The following is a 13,973-nucleotide window of genomic DNA, read 5'->3' as shown; positions in this document are numbered from 1 at the left end:
AAAACCACACTCATAATGCGCAATAACTTTCAACAAAAGCATTACAGTGATTTACAGAGGAAATACAGGCAAATATTTGATTGAGCTAATTAAAATGAAACCACAAAACCCATCAGATGTCCCGTTCCAGCAGTCAAGACATTATGCACAGTGATAGGAGTGATGGCCTTGTACCTCTTTGATGAGGCTGATGAAACGCCCACCGAAGCGCCACGGCTTGTGGCGGTTGCACTGCAGAGAGCTGACAGTGATCTGCTGCGACTGCTGCACTGCCACTGCCACCACATGCACAGCATCATACATCAGCGCTGCATCCGTCTGCAAACAGGAAGGCAATATTATTAGACACTGTTATAACACCTGTCCACATGACCTTTCATCCCTCCATTTGTTCATCTGCTTAAGAACCTAAGACACTGTGTGAAGTCTCGGGTGACTTGCTTTACGCTTTAGTCAGGACAAGAGAACATAAATTAGGAGTAATGCCAGCAGTAAACGCCCAGTATAAATGGCACAGTGTCTCAGCCTGTTAGTAAAAATACCCGACCACTGTCTGAGGCAGTGAGAAAGCTCCACGAGGGAGAGTCTCTCAGTGGAAGGCCGGTCCGTCAATATGAAGACTAATGGTCCCTGATGGGTGTGCCTGTTCACCAGAGATGGGGAATGCAAAACAGGCACCAGTACAGATGGGACAACTCTGACTGGCATAGCTTCATTGAAAATCATGTATGATACTCATCCATAGAAGTGCTGAATATGAGTAAATGTTCAAGCTGAAATTTCTGACATGCTAAGATGCATTTTTCCACTCTGCCTGGCACGCATGAATTCCTTTTACGCTTTCTGTCCCTGCAGTTTGAGACATTCCGCATTTACTTAGGTCAATACGTCGCAGCTAAGCTCAGATCCTCTTTCCATGGTCCACACAGGCTGAAATACACTGTGGTGATTCTATTTGACAAGTCCTGGATAACCAACCGGTGAGGGAGTATGAAAAATGACTTTGAGATCACAAAGTATCTGCAGCTATAGGTACTTGTGAATGTGCTGACTGTCAGACAGAATAAGCTGGGCTTTGTATACCTAGGCACACAGCAGGACACCACTGAGCTGCAGCTTAGCTCCCCATCAGTTCTTTATGTTCTCTCTATAGGTGCAGTGAACCCCTGATGTGATCTATGTGGGAGGAAAGGAAGAGATGAAGGGACTGGGAAGGGTAAATATTATGTTCCATGTACAGTTTTTTCACCCCTTATTTATTGTGGCAAGCCAATTAAACAAATAAATCTGACACTCAACACAGAGGCAGGAGGAAAATTCAAGACAGGGCTATGGCAGGGAGTTTGTGTGGTTGCAGTGGTGAGCAGATTGTCAATTTGGGCTTGTCTCACATTTTTTCTGTGCTTTGTGGAGTTGGTGACTGCTGATGTCAAAAGCAGCAGCAGATCAGAGGATGGGAGAGCCATCTCTGCACTCTTTCATCCCCACTGCTTCCCTGGGAAAGGAACAGATAGTGCCTCATCTGCTCTCCCTGTGCAGGCAGTGTGTGTGTGTGTGTGTGTGTGTGTGTGTGTGCGTGCATGTGGTGGTGGGTGGTGATGGTGATGGCGATGGTGGGGGTGGGTGTCATGGCAAATGCTGATTAGGAAAACGGTCTGTCATTCCACTAATCTATTTCATGAATAGGGAGGATGATTTCTACACACTGTCAACATCCAAACACTATTTTCCCCTCTGAAGGAAAAGTTCTTCATGACCAATCATCCAATTATTGTGACAGCAACTTTATAAGAAGACATACTGTTGGGATTGAATCGAGCTTTTTAATGGAAATATTTTCCAAAAAACAGCATAATCTATATTCTCACCCAGTGTCACCCTGTGAGCCTCAACGGGATAAGTGCTATAGATAATGGACGGATGGATGATGCATTATAAACTAATCATTTCAACAGATTCCTTTTTGAGTGATTTTAGTTTTCACTGTAACCTGATGAAATTCACGTCATTCTGCCCCAAAAGTCTGTTTTTTCTTCTTCATAAATATATCTTCTCTTCAGGTTTGCTCATGACTTTTTAACTTTCTGGCAGGAATCATCACTTTTATCTTCAGAAATCAATCAGATTCAATCTACAAACTCTCTATTCTTTTGGGTCAGCGACATAATAACCCGCATTTTCTGATAAATCATTATGGCTATAAATACATTCAGCGAAAAACAATCTGACAATGTGTTTGCTAAAAACAGACACAGTCTTAAAGTTCAGTTTGGAAGTTTATTTTTACTTTACTTTTCATACTGAAGTATGCTCCGGTATGAAATCCAGGTGGGATATTTTAGCGCAACTTTGATGTGTGACAGAAGGCAGATCATTCATTTCCTAAAAACTTAACAGATGTTGAATATTTGACCTCAAATATAACCCCCAGTGTTGAATTGCTTTGTTTTCTTCTAAACTATATCCAACACAAGAAGTATCCATGTCAAAATCTTTATTCTAACACGCTTCAAGCTTGAATTTTGCACAAAATACAACTAAATCAGCCTGAGCCATTAATGTGTTTGTTTTGCTTCAAGACATTAACACCTTGTAGAAAATTTACCTCTAATGTCAGATTATCTCATTCTATGGCAGCTATTTAACATGTAACAAAAACAATTTATGAGTCAATGTGAGATTTAATTAAGACAAAGACTGAAAAAGACTTGTAACATGCTACAGTGGCAAACAATACATGCTTTATCGGCAGCAATGTTTTTTAGAGACAGGAATTTGTTTATTGTAACATAAAAATTGATTTGGCCTCAAAATGCATCAGTTCAACTCATGTATCATAACAAGAATTTATTAGATGTTATACAGAAGAACAGTTGTGTATACTGCTGTGTTTGCACTCTGAGGCCAAAATACTGCATTGATCTCTCCCCATCATGCTCTTTGAATGATTTATGTCACTCTATTAGTTTCTGCTCCAACTTAACAACCATTCCTGGCAATATTTGCCTCATCTTTTATCTTTTGGTTGCCGTGAATTATCTAACAATGTCTGGCTCAAATTATTTATATGGCAAAGATCTTTTTCCTACTTGGAGCAGAATTTTTTTCCTTGTTCCATCCTTTTGTGGTGGAAACAAAAAGAGTCTGGCATCAGGCGAAGAAGGAGAGATTGGAAGGGGAAAAAAGATGAAATGATGCCTCACAGCTTGGGCAGATTGCATTAAATTTAAAAACAATCCAAGAGTGATCCTGACATTTATTTCAGAGCCAAGCACAGGTCCTGTGGGGCTTTATAAGTGCTTTAAGTGAAACCAATCTCGAACCACTGGGACAGTCAGTCAAAGATGGGAAAGGGTTTCAAACAAGATGCCCAAAACCTTGCCTTGTCTTCATCACCTTACTCTGTCTCACTTTCTCTTTCTCTCTAACACCCACATAACCATTAAAAATCACACAACCCCCTTCTGCTTTAATAAATGATACACTTTTCCTTCATTTAATGACTCACATTTTTTCCCACATCTTCCTTTCAACCCTTGATGCCTTAGTTCATCTTTGCATTTTCTCTTTCTCATGATACGTGAGGACATGCAGTAACCAATTAGCAAGATGTGTGTATCCGCACGCACACACACACACACACGCACGCGTGCGCACACACACACACACACACACACACGCACACACACACACACACACACACGCGCACGCAAACACTCTCAGTGCCAAACCTCAACTTGCAAACTTCCCACAGGCATGCCTCCACTGTCACACTGTAGTTGCATCCAGTTTCCTCATTTAGAACAGGTAAACTGCAAACTCTACTGTGCTAGCTACTGTGTTTATTTACACAAATATATTCCTGCTCAGTGGATCAGTATTCACACTAGCTCTCCACCTGTGCATAATACCATAATTCCTCCGGTAATGTAGCATCCTGAAAAATAACATCTCTCTTTCTCCTCTCACCTCTTCTCAATCACTTGTCCTTTTACCAGCAATCCTCATTACTCTACCACACACACACACACACACACACACACACACACACACACACACACACACACACATTATTACACATCTGGTGACGTAGTGTGGCTGCTTGTGTACAGTGAAACTCCACTGTTTATACATATCATATACATCTGATTAGCCCTAATGAGATTAGCACTGACCTGTTATTCACCATGCATCACTGGGCTGCAGCTGCCAGGCACAGAGCAACACACACACACACACACACACACACACGCGCGCACACACACACACACAGATATGCACTCTCTCACACGTTCACATTCACACACGAACACACACACACACACACACACACACACACACACACACACACACACACACACACACACACACACACACACACACACCTGCAGCACTGCCACCAGCATCACAGTGTCAGCAGGAGAGAGAGAAGCTCATTGTTTTCTTGGAGCTGAAGTCACTCTGCCCTCAGATCACAGACAGACCCATGGGGTTTGATGATTTGATAGAAGAAGGAGGTAATTATTCATTTCATTCTGCACTTGATATGTATTTGTGCTGCTTCACTGCACAGCCAGTTCAAGTATTCGAGTCACAAATTCTGCTTTCAGATAAACTGCTGCATTTTTAAACTTTATGATTTCAGCAATTAAATCTTCACCAGTCAAGTAGAGACATATGCAAAAACTACACCATTAAGTTATGACTTCTACTTTAATCAAAATACCACCCACACCGAGTGAGATATTGTATTTGTTTAATCTGCCAAGATGAAATTCTCATGAGAGCTTTGGGCACTGGTGGAAAATGATGCACAAAATTAGTCATGAATTTCAACTTTAGCAAAAAATACTGCCTCCCAAAGATGCTTATTCATTTTCTTGATGAGAGTTAGACGAGAGGATCAATACCACTCTCATGTCTATCTGTTCCACACAAAGCTAGAGCCAGCAGCCAGTTAGCTCAGTCTACCATAATGACTGGTTACAGGAGAAACAGTCTGCCTCTGTCCAAAGGAAGGAAACAACACACTGTGGTTTTACGGATGTAATGTTGCTTTGTGATGCCTCATAATGGTCTTGTTGTTTGGATTCCACTTATTGTAGTTATTTTGGTTTAGTTTACTGTGTATGTTTCTCCTCAGCTTCAGCCATTAAAGATCATATCTTTCCTACTCAAGCAATTAAATTGCTAAATCCATGACATGACTTCTGAAATGACAGCCTCGATGATGAAACTGAATCAGTGCATTGAGAATTTGTGCAAACTTTCACTTCTAGTGCAAAAAATTGACAAAAAAAAACAAAAACAAAAAAAAACAAAAGTTGAAAAACACTGAAATGTGACATATGTGATTTATGCAGCATATTATGGCTGTTTCAGGCTTCATAGCAGAGAAGGCAGAGCAGGAACTGTCAGATCATTTTGGTAGGAAAAAAAAAGCCCTCGGGTGATTGTGGCTCAGTGTAGTGCCATCTCTCTCTGTTTGTAACTTTTCCACTCTGTCTCTCTTCGTCTCTGACTTCGTGGCCCAAGTCCCTCCTTGGTGCATCCTCCCTTCACTTCTCTCTCCCTTCTTTTTGTCCCTTTTGTCTCTCTTCCCCCTGTTATTCTCTGTAATATTTCGCTGAGCTGTGCATGAGCCATGCTCAGTGTGGGTATATGGTGGGTTTTGCCAGCGCTGTCACTGTCATTTTTCCTCTTTTTTCTTTTGTGCGTTGGAGGTTTAATCCCTTTCTCACATTGCATTTCCACATGCTGAGGCAACAGAGCAGGCTTGTTGCATTTTTATAAAATGAGGTTTTTGTCACAGGGAAGTAAGACTGGCTTCTTCCGACAAGGACCCCTGCGTAACAGCATTGATGGTGCTGGATTTATGTGAAAGCCCCTTCATGGCTTTATTGTAGATTTAAGTGCACTTTAAAGGGGGATTAAGGACTACACTGCAGAGTTTTTTTTTTTTGGTTTAAAAGAGAGGGTCTTGTGGGAATGGTGAGTGAGTGAGCAGAAGTCTCTTTGATGTGTGTCTATATATATTTAGTCAATGTTGATGCAGTGTTATTAAAGTACTCTAATCTTATCAAATGCTGTCAGATGCTTTAATATTGACAAAACCTCCGCTCTGAGCTTATGTTGTGGTTTTGTCAATGCCTTGATGATCTTTATGTTTCATGAGTAAATTCGCTATAACCCCTTTTTCTCCCTGAAATTACAAAATATCATATTTGAACTTGGCAGAAAAGTCAGGAGGGTAGAGTCAATTATTGACAGTATAAAACAAACTATTTGTTTACATAGCTAAATGGGTATAGCAGTTCAAACATGCACTGGCTGCTTATGCCAACTATCTATCGCCTCTTTTCTGTTTGTTCCAAACAAACCACTGGTGCTGCTGCCAGAAACACTTTCTTGCATATCAGATTTTCCCTATAACAGCTTGTCTGATTTGGGGTGAAAGGAAAAGTAATAAGCTGCTAGTATATAAAATTAAGAGTCTTCTGGCATAGTAGCAACTCTGTGAGGTTAAATTTAGGAACAGTTGTGCTTTGAGCTAAATGCTAAGATGCTCACAATAACTGTGTACTAAAGTATGCACAATTTTGGTAATTTGCACCAAATATATAGCTGAGGCTCTGTGGAATGTGATTCGCTCTGTGGATATTTGCTCATACAGAGGAACAGCCAGAAAATCACCAAAGTTACTACAACGTATCCTGATGTCAGCATTAATGCCTGTACCAAATCTTATGACAAGCCATTCAATATTTGACACATTTCACTCAAACCCAGTATGTTAACCTCAGGGTGGCAGTAGAGGAACGACTGTGCCTCACTACAGTCATTAGAATACATTCTACAGTATGTGAATATTTGAACAGCTGAGATATTTCAGTTTGGGCCAAAGTGGTAGACAGATCGGCTGACAGACCAAGATTGTCATCCCTAGAGCCATGCTGCTAGCGTAGCTAAAAATGTCACAGACTGTTACTGTAATGAACTGTACATGGGAAACAGCCAATATGATACAGAACATGCCAAAGTATTTTATTAGGTCAGACAAAAAAAAAAAAAGACTGTGAATGTTCAGAGCAGTGGTGTTCCACCAGACCCTTCAGGCAACAGCATGCTGTTGGCAGCACCGTCCACTTCCGAGTCCACCCTAATTAGCACCACGCTGCCTAACCCGTCTGATTAAGTGGCTGTTTAACATGATGGCCTTTCCTCATATTCAATCTACCTCCAGCCAGGTTTAGATAAATAGGCTAGTAGGTGCCCACTCCACAGGTTTTCCTCCCCTCAGTTCATCAGGTGCACTTTCCAAAATGACCATAGTAACAAAGCCTTCACTATTCAACCCCCTTCAAAACAAGTGAAGACATGGGCTGTGATCGAATCGTGAGTTAGGTACGAACAAGGCTTGATCTGACCAACCACAAGTTAGAGCTAGACTTTACAGAGTGGAGAGGGAGAGAGTTTGTTGGAGTGTTAAACAGTCTTTTGCATTTCCACCATCTGGTGGACTCTATGGCCAGGGAGAGGGAGCAAGAGAAAGCAATAGCGAGAGGATCTGGGCAGCATGGGGGGAGTCTGCACTTGATTTATGGTGTAAACAGCACAGGCAGTGTTAATTACATCTGGTTTGTTACTAAACAGTGGGCACTTTGCAGGGGTCTCTCCAGAGTACTTTGCTATTGTTATCAATTAAAACAAAAGGGTACTAGGAATATCTTTTGTTTATTGTATGCTGATGCTTTATGAGAATATGCACTAACTTGTTATTTTTACACTGCAGTGAAGCAGCCCCCTAGTGTCATATTATTGGATCATTATTACTGATGCAAAAATACATAAGGTGGCAAAAGTTTGGTGTCATAGTTGTTTGGGGTGTAACTAACTAGAAACATTAGCCTGTAGACCTCTGTCTATAGCAAAGTATTGCATGTACAGTGTGCTTGTGCAGGCATGATCCCTTTTAAACGATCACATATATGTTCACACTATGCACATACTGTACAGTGTGTATGTAGGTGGGAGGGCCAGCCTTACAAAGGATGATAGCTTACCAAGAAATCCCAGAGGCAGCTACTAACCCAGAGCACTAGTATGAGCATGACACACACAGCTTATGCTGCTTGCACCAGCCCCCAGGGGCTGACTGTATGACAGTTGTAGTACAGTTGTGATGACGGTTGTAGTCCCTGATTGCACAGCCTTTTATTGTCCTATACAACATCTGCCCGCTTGCATTATTCTCAAGGAATATCTGTGTGGGAATTCATATTCATGTTTCCTTTTTCAGTTCAGTTTATTAACATGTGAAGACTAAATAAATAAAACATTAAATTAAAATGTGTTAAAGGGAGCAAAATCATAGTGAAAAAATCTGTCTTTTTAAATTTCCTCCTCTCCCACTGCCTGTTGTCGCTCACAAAAGGCTTCTATGGACCAAGGGAGCATTGGTGCTAATAATGTTGATGCGGTGCCAAGCCCAGCTGGTGGTGCCCAGCACAGGGCATCAAGTGTCTGCTCCCCACAGTTGCTGTCTTTAAAAGGCTCTTTCCTCTGCCAACTGGGATCAGAGGGAGGGAGATCACATTGCTGTAATAGACGCAACCAATCTGTGAACCTGAGTGGAGCTCATTCTTTTACCTCTCTCTATTCTATAGCAAATATAAAATTGAAACTTTACGCTATTCTATCTAGCTGCAAAAGAGAGTGGGTTGTCAGAACACTGGAGTTGCAATGAGATATTATCAGAGCCTGACATTTACCAATATAAATTTTTGAAAGAAAATCCATAATATTTGGGGCATTTTTATACATCAGTTCCTTGTTCTAATTAGATGACATATACACTATCAGTCAAAAGTTTGGACACAGTTTTCCACTGAATTGAATGAGAAAGTGTGTCCAAACTTTTGACTGGTACTGTATGTCAATACTAATATTTCTGCAAAAAGCTCAACACAGTTGATACTATCAGCCATGGTGGCATTTGGGTTGGCTGTGAAACAAACTGACTCTGCTACATAACTACTATGTTTGGATATTTAGTTTGAGCACTTCCAGTGAACTGCAAAACTTATTTCAGCTGCAGGGTGAAAACTGAAGTCAGTTTTGAACAAATAAAAAGATTCCCTAAATGTGCAATCTACAGTCATTTCCAACCAAGTTTATTAGTATGGTGATTCACATCAGAAAAAAATACAGTATGTGTCCTATATTCAATAATATATTGACTGGGGAACATCACATTTGGCTCAACACCCAAACTAAGGATCCTAATTTGGCTGAAATGTTGTATTAATGATGCTCAATGGGAGATAAACCCATGTGTCAGGGTTCTAGTCTCATTCGCAGACTCCAGGCATAATGTGCTACCCAGCAACAACCTCATGGGAAAAGCAGAACCATTTCCTCTCCTTTGGAGGAGCCACCAAATGTGGGAAACTGAATCAGAGACCTTACAGCATGTGGTCTGTGTTCTTCACACATAACGTGCAGTACAAACATGCACTTATATGTAAACATGCATGGCAAAACACCTTCTAACCAGAGTGTAGCTGCCACCCAGCAGGTTCTGCTCTCACTGTGTGGGCAGCTCCACTCTGCTCATAGCAGTGCTTGTTAATGCAGTGAGGTGTCTGCTGTGTCCCCGTCTCTCTGCTCACAGTACCCTTAATCTGAGTCCAAACAGAAATGTGGTATACTCAACTGAAAGCCTATTACTGTAGTGTATTTTAGGTATTCATATACAATATACCAATATTATTCCAAAGCACAATCTGTACTACAAATGTCAACGAATGGGTCATCATCACCACCATCATTCAAAACATTACATCAAAAACTGCTGGTAGGATTTCAGTCAAATATTAATGTTACACATTCTGTGAAATGCATACGTGCTCTGAATTTTGTTTTCAGAACAACATTCAGGGGCTGATGCACAAAGGTGCTGTGCAAGTGACAGTGTCACAAATTTGTTATTTGTACAGTTTGCAATTGTATCCCAGACTGCAGGGAAAGGCAGACTGCTACTATATGGAACTTTATAAGGATACAGTGACAGAATACCAGCACATTTAATAGCTGTTGCGGAACAAATACCAATCATAAACAACATCATATAATAAAAAGACAAAGGATTATAACTTTAAATGCAGAAAATATGCATATACATTTCTACTTGTGTGTACCTATTGTATGTCCTCTCTCTCTTTCTCTTCTGTCTTATTATCAGTGTATCACAAAGCCTAGTTATCCTGGTGTGCTACTATATGTGCAGCTTTTTAGAAGGAAAATAAAAGGCAATTTAAAGTCTTTTGTTAGTGATAAAAAGCACAGCATTCGTCCCTATCATTAGCATTAGTTACGGTATCCTGGGAATGTTTGCTGATCATGCATGTTCCTATTCTGATTTGATGTTAGGTGTCTTGCTCAAGGATATGTTTCAATAGCTGATGACAGAAATGGGAAAAAAAAAAAGAGTCACATCTGCTCACATTGCTTTACTGGATTGGAAATATCTTGAGTATCTTCTATGTGTTTGTTGTTTTGCCAATTAATTTAGCTTGTGTTAGTCTTTTTATTGTGTCCCATGCGAAACAGCCCAATCATATCAAACATTACTCAAACAATGCTCTCTATTAATAACAAAGTCATCATTATGAGCTATTACACTAGAATTTTCAATTACCTCGACAACACTAGAGAACATCCAGTCCTCTGTTTTGGTAATTAGAGCTCAACGAAATGTAGACAAAATGAAATGATGCAGATGTAGAAAATATCTGGGCCTAAAGCCTTAGTGTGGTGTACAACTGGGAAACTGTGTTTCCTCAGTTAAAGCAGAATATATACTTAGCTCAGTGAATGGGGAATTAAAAAGAATTCAAGTTACAACAAAACACTGAAACCAAATATTTTATGAACTGCAGACAACCACGACACATATAAATAGATAATTCATCTATGTATCTACATATATACATGGGGTTGTAGGTCACTAACTACTATTAATTCAAAGAAAGATGAAAGGTTACAACAATTTCAGATCGAAATGACTCCGTGGATATAGTTAAAGAGTTGAAACAAGCAGACGAGATCACCCGCACATCCCCACATAAATGAACAGGACTAATTAGTATCCTCCTTACTATGCATTGCTCCATGGCAGAGTTACATCTGACGGAGTTAAGAGGCAGAGGTCGAGTGCATTTGTGTCTGCAAGCCTGCATCAGCCAACAAGGGGCTTCTCATTATGCATCCTTCCCTGAGACAACACTCGGCCTCACCCAAGGCACCAAGTGTCACTGTGATTATACACTGCCCTGCATCATTGCGAGCCTAGCAGCGCGAGAAAATGTTGCACGCACCTCTCTGTACTTATAACATTCCCACTGCCATCTTTCCTGCCTGTTCTCCTCTTCAACCTTCCTCCTGCTGCCACCATCTCACCTACTCCACAGTCCTCCTCCCATTGAGTCAATCATCCATCATGAAATCACAAGGTGACACAGACGGCGTTGTCCTGGTAACCATCGCTACACAACTGTTGCCTGGTCACCGAGCACAAACAAGCCCAGAGCCCAGCAAGGTTTCTGTGCTGCAGAGAATGAGGACAAGGTATGAGAGAAAGAAAATAAAAGGCTAGAGGGAGGGTTGAAGGTCACACACAGGTGGCTGCAGCCCTCTTCTACTTTAATTTAATGATACCTTTCAAAAGCTTGCTTCTCAGCGCACTGTACTGCAGGGTAAATGACAGGTAAATCTGCAAATGAAACACATTTGTGTCGCAGAGAAACCAAATTTTCTTTAAATGCATGCATATGTAGAGTAGATACAAGCTACTTTTAAAAATCAGCACCATAACTGTTTTTCCATTACCCCTTTATTATACTATTAAAATGACAATGACTTTATATTCACTCTGCTATCTCTTCATTCACTCGTTATAAGAAATCCTCTTAGGGTGGAACACTCTAAAGAATAAAATACATCAGAGCCAGGATTTATAAATAGAGCACTCTAATGAAGTACTTTATCAAGCTTGCATGAGCCTTTGGACGTATTATTTATTATTTAATGGTGGTTCTAGTCCAGTGAGATATGTCAATATGTAGTATAGGATCTGACAAAATGATTCATCCAAAGCTAATTAATCAGTTCAACATTCGCCACTAATATCCATTAATTTCCGGTGGAGAGAAAAAAAGTGATATGTAAGTGATTGGCTTCTCTGTGCATTGCATTAATCTTTTTTTTTTTTTTTTTTTTTTTGCATAGTTAACTGCTTTGCTTGTTTTTCTGAACCTGAGTACCACACGGGAAATAGGCTACACATATTGTTGCTTGTGGGAAATATAATATTATAATTTCTACTGTATGAGCAGTTTGTGACACTGTAGTATATGTATATGTTTTAGAAAAAGAAATAAATTTAAACCCTTTTTTTTCCATAACTGGTTGCGTGTTTTCTTTTTTGATGATATATGAGCGAACTCAGGCTGTGGCTTATCATACTCATCATACTCCGAGTCATATTCAAAGGCTTGTCTTTAAGTCTTTGATGTAAAGACGCATCTTTAATTATAGATTTCTGATACCAGATCTTAAATATGCCAAGAAGAAGACCAAATGAAAGAAGGAAACAAAGGTGTTTGTCTGCAAGGAAGGTATTGTGAGGGAGGTGGAGTAAATTGACTGTTTACGACAGTAGGCTCAGAGAGGGACCTTGAATGGCCATGACAAGCCCCATTCCCTTTTTCACTTTCAAATCACCTTATCCCATGCTTTTTTGGATGGCGTCCTAAAAAACCAAGGCCATAATTTCCATCCAATTTGCTCCCTCTCTCTGCATGAACACTGACAGATTGTCATATTTTGGCCACGCTCCCAGAGGAGAGCAGTTAGAGGCAGGAGGGCAGATAAACGGCTATTACCATTCACACCAACTCATTATTGATCATTTAGATCCAGAAGAACCAACCCCAAAGCTCCATGGAGGGGGCTTTCATGCTGTTCCTACACCCACCCCAGAACAGATGCACAATGATTGATGACTGACAATTCGTGCTTCTCTCCTGAAACTGCTTTATATTTTAAAACACTGATTTGTTTTATCTACAATCATCTTTAGCTTCATAAAGATAATTTAAAATCCCTAAAGGTGATGTTACATTACATTTGTCTTCAAAGCTTGACAGCTAAAGCATGTTTTTGACATGTACACTACACTATATAAGCAACACAAAAGGTTTAAGCCTACCGTCATGAATCCATCCAACAGGCCCGAGTCCGGTTTGGGCGGAGCTTGTAGCCGCTCCATTGACCACTTCTCAATGATTGACGACACCTGAGAGTTTTCTGTATTGAGGATGCGGAATCCGGTCATGTTGACACCACTGTAGCGATATGGTTCCATGTCCAGGGCGAAGAGGTCCTAGAAGGATAAAGATAAATGTGTTTGAGTTGCTTTGAGTTGTTTAACACCTCCAATCTGCCTTTAGTAAAAAAACATCAGCTTTTGTAAACGAAGTGAGAGCAGAAGAGTGCAACTATTTACTGAGTAGAGTTTTTTATCTCATGCTGAGGCAGTAGCCTTGATTAAGGCAAGTCTTTCAAGGGTACAGGCAGGCTTTTGGTGGGCTGCCATCTATCATGTGGAAGTTAAAGGACAAACCAATTGTCCTGCATACAGCAAGTCTGGCATTTCACCAGGCAGATGTCTCTGGGACGCAACAACACAGTTGACAGAGCATCAGCAGGTGATGGACACAGAATGGGGGGTGCCATGGTCAATGTTTGCTGTCCTGTTCAGAAAGCAGCATGGATGGCTTGGTAACCAGTATACAGCAGCTTTGGCCAGCACGATGGCCTCCAACATGCCAAACACTGGCCAGTGTTAAAGTAGGCACGTTTCCACCTCGACAAGCAGAAACATGCCGCTGAAACACACCTATAATCACTTT

The 13,973-nt window shown here is 40.6% G+C and overlaps 1 protein-coding gene across 1 annotated transcript in view; it reads right to left on the bottom strand.

The window, feature by feature from the left end:
• The window catches only part of LOC113137029 (glutamate receptor ionotropic, kainate 2), a 53,108-nt gene that overhangs the window by 15,640 nt on the left and 23,495 nt on the right, over positions 1-13,973 (bottom strand). The window contains exons 6-7 of the mRNA XM_026318313.1: positions 13,271-13,444; positions 175-318 (exon numbers count right to left, since the gene is read on the bottom strand). Of these exons, the coding sequence (XP_026174098.1) occupies positions 175-318; positions 13,271-13,444 (318 nt within the window). The remainder of the gene's footprint in view (positions 1-174; positions 319-13,270; positions 13,445-13,973) is intronic.

This window comes from Mastacembelus armatus, chromosome 24 (genome assembly GCF_900324485.2).
Source record: "Mastacembelus armatus chromosome 24, fMasArm1.2, whole genome shotgun sequence".
NCBI lineage: Eukaryota > Metazoa > Chordata > Actinopteri > Synbranchiformes > Mastacembelidae > Mastacembelus > Mastacembelus armatus.
The sequence above is the reverse complement of the archived record's forward strand: the minus strand, read 5'-3'. Positions and strand labels throughout refer to the sequence as shown.